This window comes from Schistocerca nitens, chromosome 5 (genome assembly GCF_023898315.1).
Source record: "Schistocerca nitens isolate TAMUIC-IGC-003100 chromosome 5, iqSchNite1.1, whole genome shotgun sequence".
NCBI lineage: Eukaryota > Metazoa > Arthropoda > Insecta > Orthoptera > Acrididae > Schistocerca > Schistocerca nitens.
This window is the reverse complement of record NC_064618.1, coordinates 310,561,423-310,576,926: the sequence shown is the minus strand read 5'-3', so window position 1 is coordinate 310,576,926 and position 15,504 is coordinate 310,561,423. Positions and strand designations below refer to the sequence as shown.

At 43.3% G+C, this 15,504-nt stretch overlaps 1 protein-coding gene across 1 annotated transcript in view; it reads left to right on the top strand.

Moving 5' to 3' along the window:
* LOC126259417 (GTP-binding protein 2) overlaps positions 1-15,504 on the top strand; it is a 55,267-nt gene that overhangs the window by 33,817 nt on the left and 5,946 nt on the right. The window contains exons 6-8 of the mRNA XM_049956197.1: positions 6,170-6,352; positions 6,778-6,889; positions 7,065-7,252. Coding sequence (XP_049812154.1) covers positions 6,170-6,352; positions 6,778-6,889; positions 7,065-7,252 — 483 coding nt within the window. The remainder of the gene's footprint in view (positions 1-6,169; positions 6,353-6,777; positions 6,890-7,064; positions 7,253-15,504) is intronic.

Below are 15,504 nucleotides of genomic sequence, written 5' to 3'. Positions count from 1 at the left end.
ACTTGTGGGGAATTATCATCTTCGTCATACGCCCATACCACTGCAATCAATTAAGTTCAAGGGCCTCTTGCCAGTGTTTCCTAATCCTAGTTTAGTTGGATACTAGTAAACCTTCCATCTCCGATACTTTAAAGAATCGATCCCCATGTCATTTGCTTGCCGTAAGCTAAGCTGCCTCATTTCTGTTTCTAATTTTAATACTTTACTATATATGGCAAACCTTTAACGCAATATTATACCTCTTAATGAGTAGATTGTGACAGCATTTTAAATTGTGGAATCCAGTTGCTAATTATATGATCTGCAAAATCAGTTTTTCTTTTCCTGCTTTGTGGAAGTCTTTAGATAGACAATCCACAACTGAGACCAGGTGACTGTAGCCATTTAGTAATGTGGATCCCCATTCCTATTTTATCTGTTTTGTTTTCTGTTGATAAGGATGGAGAAACTTCATTTCTTTTGACTGGAGGCAATTTTAACTTAGTCCAGTAACTGTTACTGCTTCTAGTAAATGTGTTGGTATAGAGAGGAGGTATGTTCTGTCTGCACAGATCATAGACGCTTGAGAAAATGCTCTATCCTAAAGTATCTGACAAAGTGCATGGTAGAATTTTTGAAGCTTTTTGTATTCTGCTTCTAATATAATGTCTGAAGAGGCAACACTACCCAAGTACTGGAAGTTGTCCACCATATCTATCTGCTCAGCTCCAATTCTTAGATGACCTGTTGCACAGTTCCAACTCAGCACTAAATTAACTGATTTTAAGACCCATATTAAGGAATTTTTCTTGACAAAGATCCTGTTTGGAATGCATCTGTACCTCTTTTGTATCTCAGAAATATTTTCAGGAACTTTCTTGGGTCACATACATTCTCATTTGTGCATACCTGGTATACAGCTTTCTCTGCGCCCAGAACAATATTTATAATTTTTTCCCAGTACTTCTCATAAAGCATTCTTGTGGCAAGACTGAGGTCAGTAGTTGATCTTTGAGGTTTTTAAGGAAAAAAAAGTTCCTTCTCAAGTGTTGATTCTACAGATTTTCTCATTTTCTCCTTAACAATGAGCTTGTACATTTTTAGACCAACTATAGTTGGTGCACTTCTTCCTACTATGCAGCTGACATTCAAATTGCAATACCATAAAAATGCCATGCAACACACATCAAATTGGCTGAAGTGTACTACATGCTTGATTAGCATTTCAGCACAATTGCACAAGGAAGGTAGGGGTAAGTCCTCCTACATATTGTGTATTGGGGGGGGGGGGGGGGATTACACTGTAAGTTTCTCGTTCAGAAATCACATTGTTTGTGAGAAGATATTATGCTCATGTAAAAGGAGAAATGTCTGCCAGCAGCTGTTGGTATTTGACAGTGGTAGCATTGTAGCCTCTCAAGACTATAGTTTATTGCTCTGTGGTCTGGATCCTATGACTGTCATATGAATGTAGATTCGATGGGCTCAGGAGGATGACACTCAATGTTGAGCAGCATCCTAATGGCCCCATGTGAACAGCACTCAAGAGGACAGACATACAATTCAAACAAAGGAATATCCAGGATGGAATATAACAATATTATGAAAAGGATAGTTGCTACACATCACATAGCAGAAAAATGCTGAGTCCCAGAGAGGCACAACAAAACAACTGTCACAAAATGAGTTTTCAGCCAACAAGGCCTTCGTTGAAAGTAGACAACAGACCCCCCCCCCCCCCCCCACACACACACACAGAGTCTCTGACAGCTAAAGCCAGACTACGAGTCATAGCTCTTTTGGTTGTACCTATCTGTGACTTAGTATGGTATCCTCACTATATAGACATACAATTCAGACACGCAGGATTTTACAGCCATATCACGTACCATGATTTACGAAATGGGCTTGTTTGTGGAAAGAGAGCTATCCACACATAGAGATTGTTTTTCCCATGACAACAGTGGACATGGATTAACATCACATCATATTTTCAGAAAAATCCTGATTCTGCGTGTAGCATCATGGTTGACATTATCATATCAGCCCAGGACCTGGTGTAAAGGTAAGGGATGCCTTTGGGAACACAACTTGATCACCTCAGGTTTGCATCTCCAGTAATTTGGACAGCAGGCATTACACTTATATGTTAGGACCAGTGGCTGTACTCTATCTTTGAGGTTTTCACGATATTATCTCCAACAGAATATGACAAGACCACATGTTGCCCATGCTGTTCTGATCTAGCACCAAACAGAGGGCATTCAATTGTTGCCCTAGGCAGCACATTCTCCAGATTTTTCGCCCATTTAAAACATCTAGTCTCAGTTCCTGACAAGGGACTGACACACCACCACTTGCCAGTCATTATGGGTGCTGACCTGTGGCATGGAGTTGAAGCATCATAAATTGACATACTTGTATCTGTCACCCAAGCTCAGTGTCTCAGTGTGACTTTATGACCGGATGGGTTAGAGCCATTGTTGCTGCCAGAGGTGTCAGTTCTGTGTATTAAATTTCACAACCTATACATCCTCAAATCACCTATATACACTGCCAAAAAAAAAAAAAATTTGATTGCTCACAGCCAGAAGGCTCAGTGTGGTGCAAACATGGGAACCAACCAGGGACCCTATTCTATATCGTTCATATCAATCGGTACAGTAGGTTAGTCTCGGTAATGATGTCATTTTCGGTTCTTTATCCAAATTTCATAATCACTAAGCTCCTGAAACCTGTTACCAAATGGTCCTCCAGACGATTTTTCAACAACTGTAGCAAGAGGTTTTGGATTTTGGTATAGCCCTGTCGTTCGGTTAGCTGTGGTTTATTTACACCTATAATTTCTTATTTTAAACATATTGAGTGGTTTTAGCTTTGGATATAGTGATTGTGTTGCTAGAGAATCACCACAGGACGCGTCCGGTTAGAAAGTGAGTTCTTAACAGACCATTTTCCTTTGTTAAAGATATGGGTACATTAGGTTGTTACATTACATGAGTGTTTGCAGAAATTATTAGTGACTTCGCATACTCTTTTCTGCAAATGGTTTACTTATTAATTATCAAAACACGTTTAAAACTTTTAAGTAACAATGCAAAGGAATTTTGTGAAGTCTGATAGAGGAAACCTTCAAAAAATTTCATGCATTTACAGCTTATGACTGCATCATTCCGCTAGGAAATCAGCCTGTGTCTCTCTCGAATGGAATTACATGACATAAAGCATTGACAGCATACGAGTTGTAATAACAAAGTTGGTAAGGCAACGATCTTCTGTGGCAAAGGGCCTAGGTTCATACACTGCTGGATGCAAAAAAAAATTTTTTTTTTTTTCTCTTCATGTTTGCAACACATTCTGAGACTTCCTTAATCATCAAAGTTAAGCATTTTTCTGAAATATTCATTGTAATTTACATGTAAGAGCGCACTTTCTCAGTAATGAGTTATCTCCGATTTCATGGCTTTCATATGTTTAAGAGATGAAAGATGAAATTACTCTGCGTGAAACAACTGACAACAACTGACAGTGACATTTACACTACTTCTTGTCACAAATAATTCACCTCCTTCTTTTTTTATATATATATATAAGTATGTTGCGATTTCTGAGAGTGTGATCAGACGGTAATCTAAGAGCATGATGTAAATTACTGCGAATGAAAATAGCTGCAATCTTCTTTATACTTTAGGTTGTCACAAGTGTTTATCTTCTATCAAATCGTTAACAACAGTAGACAGAGATGAATGGTTCCCGCCACAATATTTTCAGACTATAGCTGCACTTGCCACATGCTCTTGAAAAGGCAATTTTTAAAATTTTGTTTTTATGAACCAAATCGTTGATGTATCGTATAGGGCAGTAGGCTACTTCATCATTTGGATCTCTAGGAGCGAGCTACAACCACATACTGTGCATCTTTTTATTCTTTGACACTCTTTTAAAAAAATTTTGGGTCCATGGAGATGTGAACTGTCTGCGCAACTAATTGAAGGCAGTTTATCCCCATACGTGTTTTGCTTCTTTTATCTGCGAAGCATCATCAAGAATATAGGAAGCAAAATGCCTATGGCAATAAACAAACTGCCTTCAATTAGTTACATAGACGGAACACACCTCCATGAATTCTGAAGAAAATAAGGAACAACAGAAAAAATGACAAATTTTTCGGTTGTTTCTATGATGTATTTGTGCAATGTGGTACTACACTCCATTCCTAACTCATATTCCAAAATGTAAAATCCAAAACAAGATGTTGATCTGAATGAGAATAAAATGACATAATGTGACATTTACAATAGTTTCCAGAACACAGTCAATATTCTGTCATTATCATGCACTCATGGAAGCCCATGGTCAGCGAAATTTGAACAGTATTACGTATTCTAACCGCACTTTTCGGTACTGTGAAGAATGGCATGCCTGTGTCAGCTGCTAACCGCTTCGAGTTCGTGGCGCTGCAGTGCACATGCAATCTGAGGAAGATTGCTTTTCATTGATTGGCACAAGCAGACAACAGCGTTTGGTTCACTTTTGAAATGCTTAGTGAATAATGCTGGGGGGTATGTTTTGAAAACAAGACCTTTCGGTGCACTTGTGTACCAAACCAATTGGCAAAATGGCAGAAAGATACAGAATAGGGTCCCAGGCAACCATGCCATGGATATGCTTCCTACAGCCAACTGAATGAGTTTGAAAGGCATCAAATAGTGGTCTTCCGAGTGGCAGGGTGGTTCTTTCAGACAATTGCCACACAAGTTACTGCGTCAGTTGTGCAACAGTGATGATATCAGTGGTCACGTGAACATTCTCACACCCTTAGATGAGGTTCTGGATGACCATGCAGCACAGGCACTAGCCAGGATTGTGGAATTGTTAGGGCAGCAGTGGCAGATCGTACAGCTACCACAGCACAGACAAGAAGGCTTGTGAGTCCAGACGTGTCAACATTATATGTTGCAAACTAATTATTAGCAGTGGGACTATGGGCATGCACACCTGTAACCCTTCTTTCACCCGCACCACATCATCAGTATGCACCACTCGACTGGTAGCGTCAGGGAATCACGTGTAAGATGGAATGATGTGCAGTGGTCTGCAGTAGTGAAAGCAGATTCTGCTTACTTGCAAGTGATAGTCATTTGTGCATATGACATAGAACTGGTGAGCACTGTCTCATAGAGTGCATATGTCCAAGACACACTGGCCCCACCGCAGGGTGCGATAAGCTACAACTCTTGTTCACCTTTGGTGCTTCTGGAGGGGCCGCTAAAGAGTGCTCGGTATGTGCAGAATGTTATTAGACCCATTCTTTTGTCATGCTTGCAACAGGAAGGTGATGTGTTGTTCTAACTGAACACTGCTCACCCGCACACTGCCTGTGAAACTCATTGTGCTCTGTAAAATGTGCAGCAGCTTCTCTGATCAGCACAATCTCCACACTCGTCTCCAGTCTAGCATGGTAGGATATGATGGGATGAGAAGTGGTTCATGCGACTCGTCAACCAACAACTCTTGCAGAACTGCATGAACAGGTCAATCAGGTATGTAATAACATATCCCAGGGCAGTATTCACCATCTGTACAATTGGCTGGAAGCCAGTCAGCACCTGCATTGCCACCTGTGGAGGCTACACCATGTACTAATATGGGTGTTAAAGCATAGGTCGACACTGGGTGCCTCTGAACCACTGGTGCTATTGGTCTGTAAATGTAATCATTTCATCTACTCAACATGCACTGTTGTAAGAATAAATTTTTAGTGAATTGGAACCTCTAACAGGATGTACTAATTCTCCCCCCTCCTGGCAGTGTATTAGCACTATGTGAAATTTTGTTTTTTCTATTCTTTCATGTGTTGCTGTTTTAGTGGCTATCAGCATAAATAATGGAATGATGATACCCTACTTCTAACATAAGGGAATCACTGTTCTTTTATTATGTCAGCATAACAGTTTATTGAGTAATTTTTCACTGTAAGAATAAAGAAAATAGTAATTTTGTAACATAGGAAGAGTTTATACATTAGTTTGTGAAGTCGTGTTGCTGCTGTTTCCATTAAGTGGGTACAGCTACATTTTACTGTACAGAAAATACAAATTTCTTGAATTGGTTAGTTTCCTCAGTGTCTGTTTAATTGCAGTGTTTAATTTTGTTGTCACAAAGCATAATTGATATCAATTTTTTACAGGCTCCTATTCTCATACAAAATGAAGATGATGTGATTACTGCAAGCTCTAACCAGCTGGAGGGAAATATTGTACCAATTTTCTGTGTATCAAGTGTCACAGGTGAAGGCCTTGAACTGCTTACAAAATTTCTGCATGTCATTCCACCAGGCATTAGTCTTAAGGAGAAGGAACGTCTAGAACAGGCAAGTGAATAGTTCACTTCAACAATTAAAATATCCCTTTTCATTTAATAGATGTGTTAATTGCCCTTCAAAAGCTCTCCCCTTGTATAGATCAGGTTTTTAATTATACTTTGCCACAATTTTCAAGTAAACCTTTTGGAAACCTACATCAAACTTGTCAGTTCCTAAAGTACAGGTTTTCTACTGCCACTACAATCTCAAGCTCGTTGATGTGTGTGAAATGCAGCTTGTACATATTTGAAAGATGTATATTTTACTTGTATGCAGAAATGAAGGGAATTGTTCAAACTGTGAAGAAATTTAGTTGTTGTTATATTGTCAGATTTTCTTTTAGAATGCACAGTTTAAATGGTAATTTTGATAATATTGAAGAACTGTCATGCAACTTATTTACTAGTGAAGCTATGTATTTTGTCTTATTTCAGGAATTGTGTGAATTTCAAATAGATGAAACGTTTAGAGTACCAGAAGTGGGCACAGTTGTGGGTGGCCTCCTTACAAAGGGTGTTGTTACCGAAGGAACAAGATTAATTATAGGTACGTGGTGCTGGATCATTTCTGTATTCGTCTTCAACTGTAAAATGTAGAAACCAAGAAAATATCTGTGGTCATAGGTGCATTCTGTTATTGTTTTCAGCTTACCAGAAAGGTGATATTATATAACATTGTGATACTATATTTTTTGATACATAAATGTGTGTTGTGTGTACAGGTCCCTTTGATGATGGTGAGTTCTTGCCAGTAATTGTACAGTCGATTCACCGCAACAAGGCCCCATGTCGGGTAGTTCGAGCAAGCCAGAGTGCCTCTCTTGGTCTGAGTCGAGAGGTCAATGGGCTCAGGAGCGGCATGGTACTCCTAAGTCCAGATTCAGATGCATCTGGATGCTATTTCTTTCAGGTATACCAAAAGGAGTTGTGTCATATAAATGTTTTTTATTTATTTATTTTTCATTTTCTTATAATTTAAAATTGCATCATGTCATTATGATGATAAAAGTGCAGCTTTTAGCTGCATATTTTAACAGGAAGGCTGATAATTGCTCTTTGAAGTAGATCTATTTTAGAATAACTTTGGGGCATTTCATAACTTACATAAATTGAACGAATCAATAGTGAATAGCATAAAATATGCTATGAAATGAAGTGAGTTGAATTGTCCTGAATTAGACTGAGGGACAGAGGAAGCAACTCCCTATCAACACACACACACACACACACACACACACACATATGAAAGTGCTGGCAGGTCGACAGACACACAAACAAACACAAACACACACACAAAATTCAAGCTTTCGCAACAAACTGTTGCCTCATCAGGAAAGAGGGAAGGAGAGGGAAAGACGAAAGGATGTGGGTTTTAAGGGAGAGGGTAAGGAGTCATTCCAATCCCGGGAGCGGAAAGACTTACCTTAGGGGGAAAAAAGAACGGGTATACACTCGCACACACACACACACACACACACACACACACACACACACACATATCCATCCACACATATCCAGACACAAGCAGACATTTGCTTGTGTCTGTATATGTGTGTGTCTGTATGGCTGTGTGTATTTCAGTTGTGTTTCTGTGTGTGGCGCGTGACCTTGAGTGGGACTTAGCCGCTGAGCGAGGCAGCGAGTGTGCGAGAGAGAGCACTGTGGAGTGTGTGAGAGAGAGCGCAACACGGGCCCTAGTATTAGTAGGCCCGTGTTGCTGGAAAATCAAACTGGTGATAAGGAAGTGGTTGCGCCAATTGCGCAACCACTATACACTCGCACGCACGCGCGCACACACACACACACACACACACACACACACACACACACACACATATCCATCCGCACATACACAGACATGAGCAGACATTTGTACAGGCAAAGAGTTCGGGCAGAGATGTCAGTCGAGGCGGAAGTACAGAGGCAAAGATTTTGAAAGACAGGTGAGGTATGAGCGGCGGCAACTTGAAATTAGCAGAGGTTGAGGCCTGGCGGATAACGAGAGGAGAGGATATACTGAAGGGCAAGTTCCCATCTCCGGAGTTCTGACAGGTTGGTGTTAGTGGGAAGTATCCAGATAACACTGTCTGCCTGTGTCCATTCATGCGAATGGACAGTTTGTTGCTGGTCATTCCCACATAGAAAGCTTCACAGTGTAGGCAGTTCAGTTGGTAAATCACGTGGGTGCTTTCACACGTGGCTCTGCCTTTGATCGTGTACACCTTCCGGGTTACAGGACTGGAGTAGGTGGTGGTGGGAGGGTGCATGGGACAGGTTTTACAGCGGGGGCGGTTACAAGGGTAGGAGCCAGAGGGTAGGGAAAGTGGTTTGGGGATTTCATAGGGATGAACTAACAGGTTACGAAGGTTAGGTGGACGGCGGAAAGACACTCATGGTGGAGTGGGGAGGATTTCATGAAGGATGGATCTCATTTCAGGGCAGGATTTGAGGAAGTCTTATCCCTGCTGGAGAGCCATATTCAGAGTCTGATCCAGTCCCGGAAAGTATCCTGTCACAAGTGGGGCACTTTTGTGGTTCTTCTGTGGGAGGTTCTGGGTTGGAGGGGATGAGGAAGTGGCTCTGGTTATTTGCTTCTGTACCAGGTTGGGAGGGTAGTTGCGGGATGCGAACGCTGTTTTCAGGTTTGTTGCTGTAATGGTTCAGGGATTCGGGACTGGAGCAGATTCGTTTGCCTCGAAGACCTAGGCTGTAGGGAAGGGACCGTTTGATGTGGAATGGGTGACAGCTGTCATAATGGAGGTACTGTTGCTTGTTGGTGGGTTTGATGTGGACGGACGTGTGAAGCTGGCCATTGGCCAGATGGAGGTCAACGTCAAGGAAAGTGGCATGGGATTTGGAGTAGGACTAGCTGAATCTGATGGAACCAAAGGAGTTGAGGTTGGAGAGGAAATTCTGGAGTTCTTCTTCACTGTGAGTCCAGATCATGAAGATGTCATCAATAAATCTGTACCAAACTTTGGGTTTGCAGGCCTGGGTAACCAAGAAGGCTTCCTCTAAGCGACCCATGAATAGGTTGGCGTACAAGGGGGCCATCGTGGTACCCACGGCTGTTCCCTTTAATTGTTGGTATGTCTGTCCTTCAAAAGTGAAGAAGTTGTGGGTCAGGATGAAGCTGGCTAAGGTAATGAGGAAAGAGGTTTTGGGTAGGGTGGCAGGTGATCGGCGTGAAAGGAAGTGCTCCATCGCAGCGAGGCCCTGGACGTGCGGAGTATTTGTGTATAAGGAAGTGGCATCAATGGTTACAAGGATGGTTTCCGGGGGTAACAGATTGGGTAAGGATTCCAGGCGTTCGAGAAAGTGGTTGGTGTCTTTGATGAAGGATGGGAGACTGCATGTAATGGGTTGAAGGTGTTGATCTATGTAGGCAGAGATACGCTCTGTGGGGGCTTGGTAACCAGCTACAATGGGACGGCCGGGATGGTTGGGTTTATGAATTTTGGGAAGAAGGTAGAAGGTAGGGGTGCGGGGTGTTGGTGGGGTCAGGAGGTTGATGGAGTCAGGTGAAAGGTTTTGTAGGGGGCCTAAGGATCTGACGATTCCTTGAATCTCCGCCTGGACATCAGGAATGGGATTACCTTGGTAAACTTTGTATGTGGTGTTGTCTGAAAGCTGACGCAGTCCCTCAGCCACATACTCCCGACGATCAAGTACCACTGTCGTGGAACCCTTGTCCGCCGGAAGAATGACGATCGATCGGTCAGCCTTCAGATCACGGATAGCTTGGGCTTCAGCAGGGGTGATGTTGGGAGTAGGATTAAGGTTTTTTAAGAAGGATTGAGAGGCAAGGCTGGAAGTCAGAAATTCCTGGAAGGTTTGGAGAGGGTGATTTTGAGGAAGAGGAGGTGGGTCCCGCTGTGACGGAGGACGGAACTGTTCCAGGCAGGGTTCAATTTGGATAGTGTCTTGGGGAGTTGGATCATTAGGAGTAGGATTAGGATCATTTTTCTTCGTGGCAAAGTGATACTTCCAGCAGAGAGTACGAGTATAGGACAATAAATCTTTGACGAGGGCTGTTTGGTTGAATCTGGGAGTGGGGCTGAAGGTGAGGCCTTTGGATAGGACAGAAGTTTCGGATTGGGAGAGAGGTTTGGAGGAAAGGTTGATTGGAATTTTGAGGTTTTGGAGGGAATGGAGCTGGAAGTGGGATTGAGTAGATGGGAGAGACTGGGTTTGTGTGCAATGAGAGGAGGTTGAGGTTTGCTGGAAAGGTTGTGAAGGGTTAGTGAGTTGCCTTTCCGGAGGTGGGAAACCGGGAGATTGGATAGTTTTTTGAGGTGGAGGGTGGCATGCTGTTCTAATTTGCAGTTGGCCTGTAGGAGGATGCTCTGAACAGCCGTTGTGGATGTGGGAGAGGAAAGATTGAGGACTTTTATTAAGGATAGGAGTTGACGGGTGTGTTCGTTGGCTGAGTTGATGTGTAGGTGAAGGATTAGGTGGGTGAGGGCAATGGATTGTTCAGTTTGGAACTGGTATAGGGACTGATGGAAAGAAGGGTTGCAGCCAGAGATGGGAACTTTAAGTGTGAGGCCTTTGGGGGTAATGCCAAATGTCAGACAAGCCTGAGAAAATAAAATATGGGAGCGTAAACTGGCTAGGGCGAGGGCATGTTTGCGGAGGGAATGTAAATAAAACTTAATGGGGTCGTTGTGGGGGTGTTGTGAGGGTGACATGGTATTAGAAAGTGGAAAGTGTAACATGAGGTTGAAATGAAAATGAAAAATAAAAATATATTTTTATTTTTATTTTTTATTTTTCATTTCAACACACACACACACACATATATATATATATATATATATATATATATATATATATATATATATATATATATATATATATATATATATATATATATATATATATAGGGAAACATTCCACGTGGGAAAAATATATCTAAAAACAAAGATGATGTGACTTACCAAACGAAAGCGCTGGCACGTCGATAGACACATAAACAAACACAAACATACACACAAAATTCAAGCTTTCGCAACAAACTGTTGCCTCATCAGGAAAGAGGTAAGGAGAGGGAAAGACGAAAGGATGTGGGTTTTAAGGGAGAGGGTAAGGAGTCATTCCAATCCCGGGAGCGGAAACACTTACCTTAGGGGGGAAAAAAGGACGGGTATACACTCGCACACACACACATATCCATCCACACATATACAGACACAAGCAGACATATTTTTGCTTGTGTCTGTATATGTGTGGATGGATATGTGTGTGTGTGTGTGCGCGGGTGTATACCCGTCATTTTTTCCCCCTAAGGTAAGTCTTTCCGCTCCCGGGATTGGAATGACTCCTTACCCTCTCTCTTAAAACCCACATCCTTTCGTCTTTCCCTCTCCTTCCCTCTTTCCTGATGAGGCAACAGTTTGTTGCGAAAGCTTGAATTTTGTGTGTATGTTTGTGTTTGTTTGTGTGTCTATCGACATGCCAGCACTTTCGTTTGGTAAGTCACATCATCTTTGTTTATATACTCCTGGAAATGGAAAAAAGAACACATTGACACCGGTGTGTCAGACCCACCATACTTGCTCCGGACACTGCGAGAGGGCTGTACAAGCAATGATCACACGCACGGCACAGCGGACACACCAGGAACCGCGGTGTTGGCCGTCGAATGGCGCTAGCTGCGCAGCATTTGTGCACCGCCGCCATCAGTGTCAGCCAGTTTGCCGTGGCATACGGAGCTCCATCGCAGTCTTTAACACTGGTAGCATGCCGCGACAGCATGGACGTGAACCGTATGTGCAGTTGACGGACTTTGAGCGAGGGCGTGTAGTGGGCATGCGGGAGGCCGGGTGGACGTACCGCCGAATTGATCAACACGTGGGGCGTGAGGTCTCCACAGTACATCGATGTTGTCGCCAGTGGTCGGCGGAAGGTGCACATGCCCGTCGACCTGGGACCGGACCGCAGCGACGCACGGATGCACGCCAAGACCGTAGGATCCTACGCAGTGCCGTAGGGGACCGCACCGCCACTTCCCAGCAAATTAGGGACACTGTTGCTCCTGGGGTATCGGCGAGGACCATTCGCAACCGTCTCCATGAAGCTGGGCTACGGTCCCGCACACCGTTAGGCCGTCTTCCGCTCACGCCCCAACATCGTGCAGCCCGCCTCCAGTGGTGTCGCGACAGGCGTGAATGGAGGGATGAATGGAGACGTGTCGTCTTCAGCGATGAGAGTCGCTTCTGCCTTGGTGCCAATGATGGTCATATGCATGTTTGGCGCCGTGCAGGTGAGCGCCACAATCAGGACTGCATACGACCGAGGCACACAGGGCCAACACCCGGCATCATGGTGTGGGGAGCGATCTCCTACACTGGCCGTGCACCACTGGTGATTGTCGAGGGGACACTGAATAGTGCACGGTACATCCAAACCGTCATCGAACCCATCGTTCCACCATTCCTAGACCGGCAAGGGAACTTGCTGTTCCAACAGGACAATGCACGTCCGCATGTATCCCGTGCCACCCAACGTGCTCTAGAAGGTGTAAGTCAACTACCCTGGCCAGCAAGATCTCCGGATCTGTCCCCCATTGAGCATGTTTGGGACTGGATGAAGCGTCGTCTCACGCGGTCTGCACGTCCAGCACGAACGCTGGTCCAACTGAGGCGCCAGGTGGAAATGGCATGGCAAGCCGTTCCACAGGACCACATCCAGCATCTGTACGATCGTCTCCATGGGAGAATAGCAGCCTGCATTGCTGCGAAAGGTGGATATACACTGTACTAGTGCCGACATTGTGCATGCTCGGTTGCCTGTGTCTATGTGCCTGTGGTTCTGTCAGTGTGATCATGTGATGTATCTGACCCCAGGAATGTGTCAATAAAGTTTCCCCTTCCTGGGACAATGAATTCACGGTGTTCTTATTTCAATTTCCAGGAGTGTATATATGTGTGTGTATGGATATGTGTGTGTGTGCGAGTGTATACCCGTCCTTCTTTCCCCCTAAGGTAAGTCTTTCTGCTCCCGGGATTGGAATGACTCCTTACCCTCTCCCCTAAACCCCACATCCTTTCGTCTTTCCCTCTCCTTCCCTCTTTCCTGATGAAGCAACAGTTTGTTGCGAAAGCTTGAATTTTGTGTGTGTGTTTGTGTTTGTTTGTGTGTCTATCGACCTGCCAGCGCTTTCGTTCGGTAAGTCACATCATCTTTGTTTTTAGATATATTTTTCCCATGTGGAATGTTTCCCTCTATATATATATATATAAAAAAACAAAGATGATGTGACTTACCAAATGAAAGTGCTGGCAGGTCGACAGACACACAAACGAACACAAACATACACACAAAATTCAAGCTTTCGCAACACACTGTTGCCTCATCAGGAAAGAGGGAAGGAGAGGGAAAGACAAAAGGATGTGGGTTTTAAGGGAGAGGGTAAGGAGTCATTCCAATCCCGGGAGCGGAAAGACTTACCTTAGGGGGAAAAAAGGACAGGTATACACTCACACACAATTTTATCCCGCCTATATATACTCAATAATACGTAACCCACTTCCAAACCATAACCAAAAAAATTTTATTTTCCGCTTTCAACACTACCGCTGCTATAAAATCCACCGTTTCTAGTTCAATAACAGCTGCTTTCACGTATTAAACAACCTCAAATGTGTCTGCTTGTGTCTGTATATGTGTGGATGGATATGTGTGTGTGTGCGAGTGTATACCTGTCCTTTTTTCCCCCTAAGGTAAGTCTTTCCGCTCCCGGGATTGGAATGACTCCTTACCCTCTCCCTTAAAACCCACATCCTTTCGTCTTTCCCTCTCCTTCCCTCTTTCCTGATGAGGCAACAGTGTGTTGCGAAAGCTTGAATTTTGTGTGTATGTTTGTGTTCGTTTGTGTGTCTGTCGACGTGCCAGCACTTTCATTTGGTAAGTCACATCATCTTTGTTTTTAGATATATTTTTCCTACGTGGAATGTTTCCCTATATATATATATATATATATATATATATATATATATATATATATATATATACAGAGGGAAACATTCCACGTGGAAAAAATATATCTAAAAAGAAAGATGATGGGACTTACCAAACAAAAGCGCTGGCAGGTCGATAGACACACAAAAAAAACACAAATATACACACAAAATTCTAGCTTTCGCAACCAACGGTTGCTTCGTCAGGAAAGAGGGAAGGAGAGGGAAAGATGAAAGGATGTGGGTTTTAGGGAGAGGGTAAGGAGTCATTCCAATCCCGGGAGCGGAAAGACTTACCTTAGGGGGAAAAAAGGACAGGTATACACTCGCACACACACACATATCCATCCACACATACAGACACCTTCCAGCAGAGAGTACGGGTGTAGGACAGTAAATCTTTGACGAGGGCTGTTTGGTTGAATCTGGGAGTGGGGCTGAAGGTGAGGCCTTTGGATAGGACAGAGGTTTCGGATTGGGAGAGAGGTTTGGAGGAAAGGTTAACTACTGAATTAGGGTGTTGTGGTTCCAGATTGTGTTGAAAGGAATTTTGAGGTTTTGGAGGGAGTGGAGCTGGAAGTGGGAGATTGAGTAGATGGGAGAGACTGGGTTTGTGTGCAATGAGAGGTGGTTGAGGTTTGCTGGAAAGGTTGTGAAGGGTGAGTGAGTTGCCTTTCCGGAGGTGGGAAACCAGGAGATTGGATAGTTTTTTGAGGTGGAGGGTGGCATGCTGTTCTAATTTACGGTTGGCCTGTAGGAGGATGCTCTGAACAGCCGGTGTGGATGTGGGAGAGGAAAGATGTCTGTATGTGTGGATGGATATGTGTGTGTGTGCGAGTGTATACCTGTCCTTTTTTCCCCCTAAGGTAAGTCTTTCCGCTCCCGGGATTGGAATGACTCCTTACCCTCTCCCTAAAACCCACATCCTTTCATCTTTCCCTCTCCTTCCCTCTTTCCTGACGAAGCAACCGTTGGTTGCGAAAGCTAGAATTTTGTGTGTATATTTGTGTTTTTTTGTGTGTCTATCGACCTGCCAGCGCTTTTGTTTGGTAAGTCCCATCATCTTTCTTTTTAGAGATATATATATATATATATATATATATATATATATATATATATATATATATATATATATATATATATATATATATATATATATATACCGAACGAAAGCGCTGGCAGGTCGATAAACAAACAAACA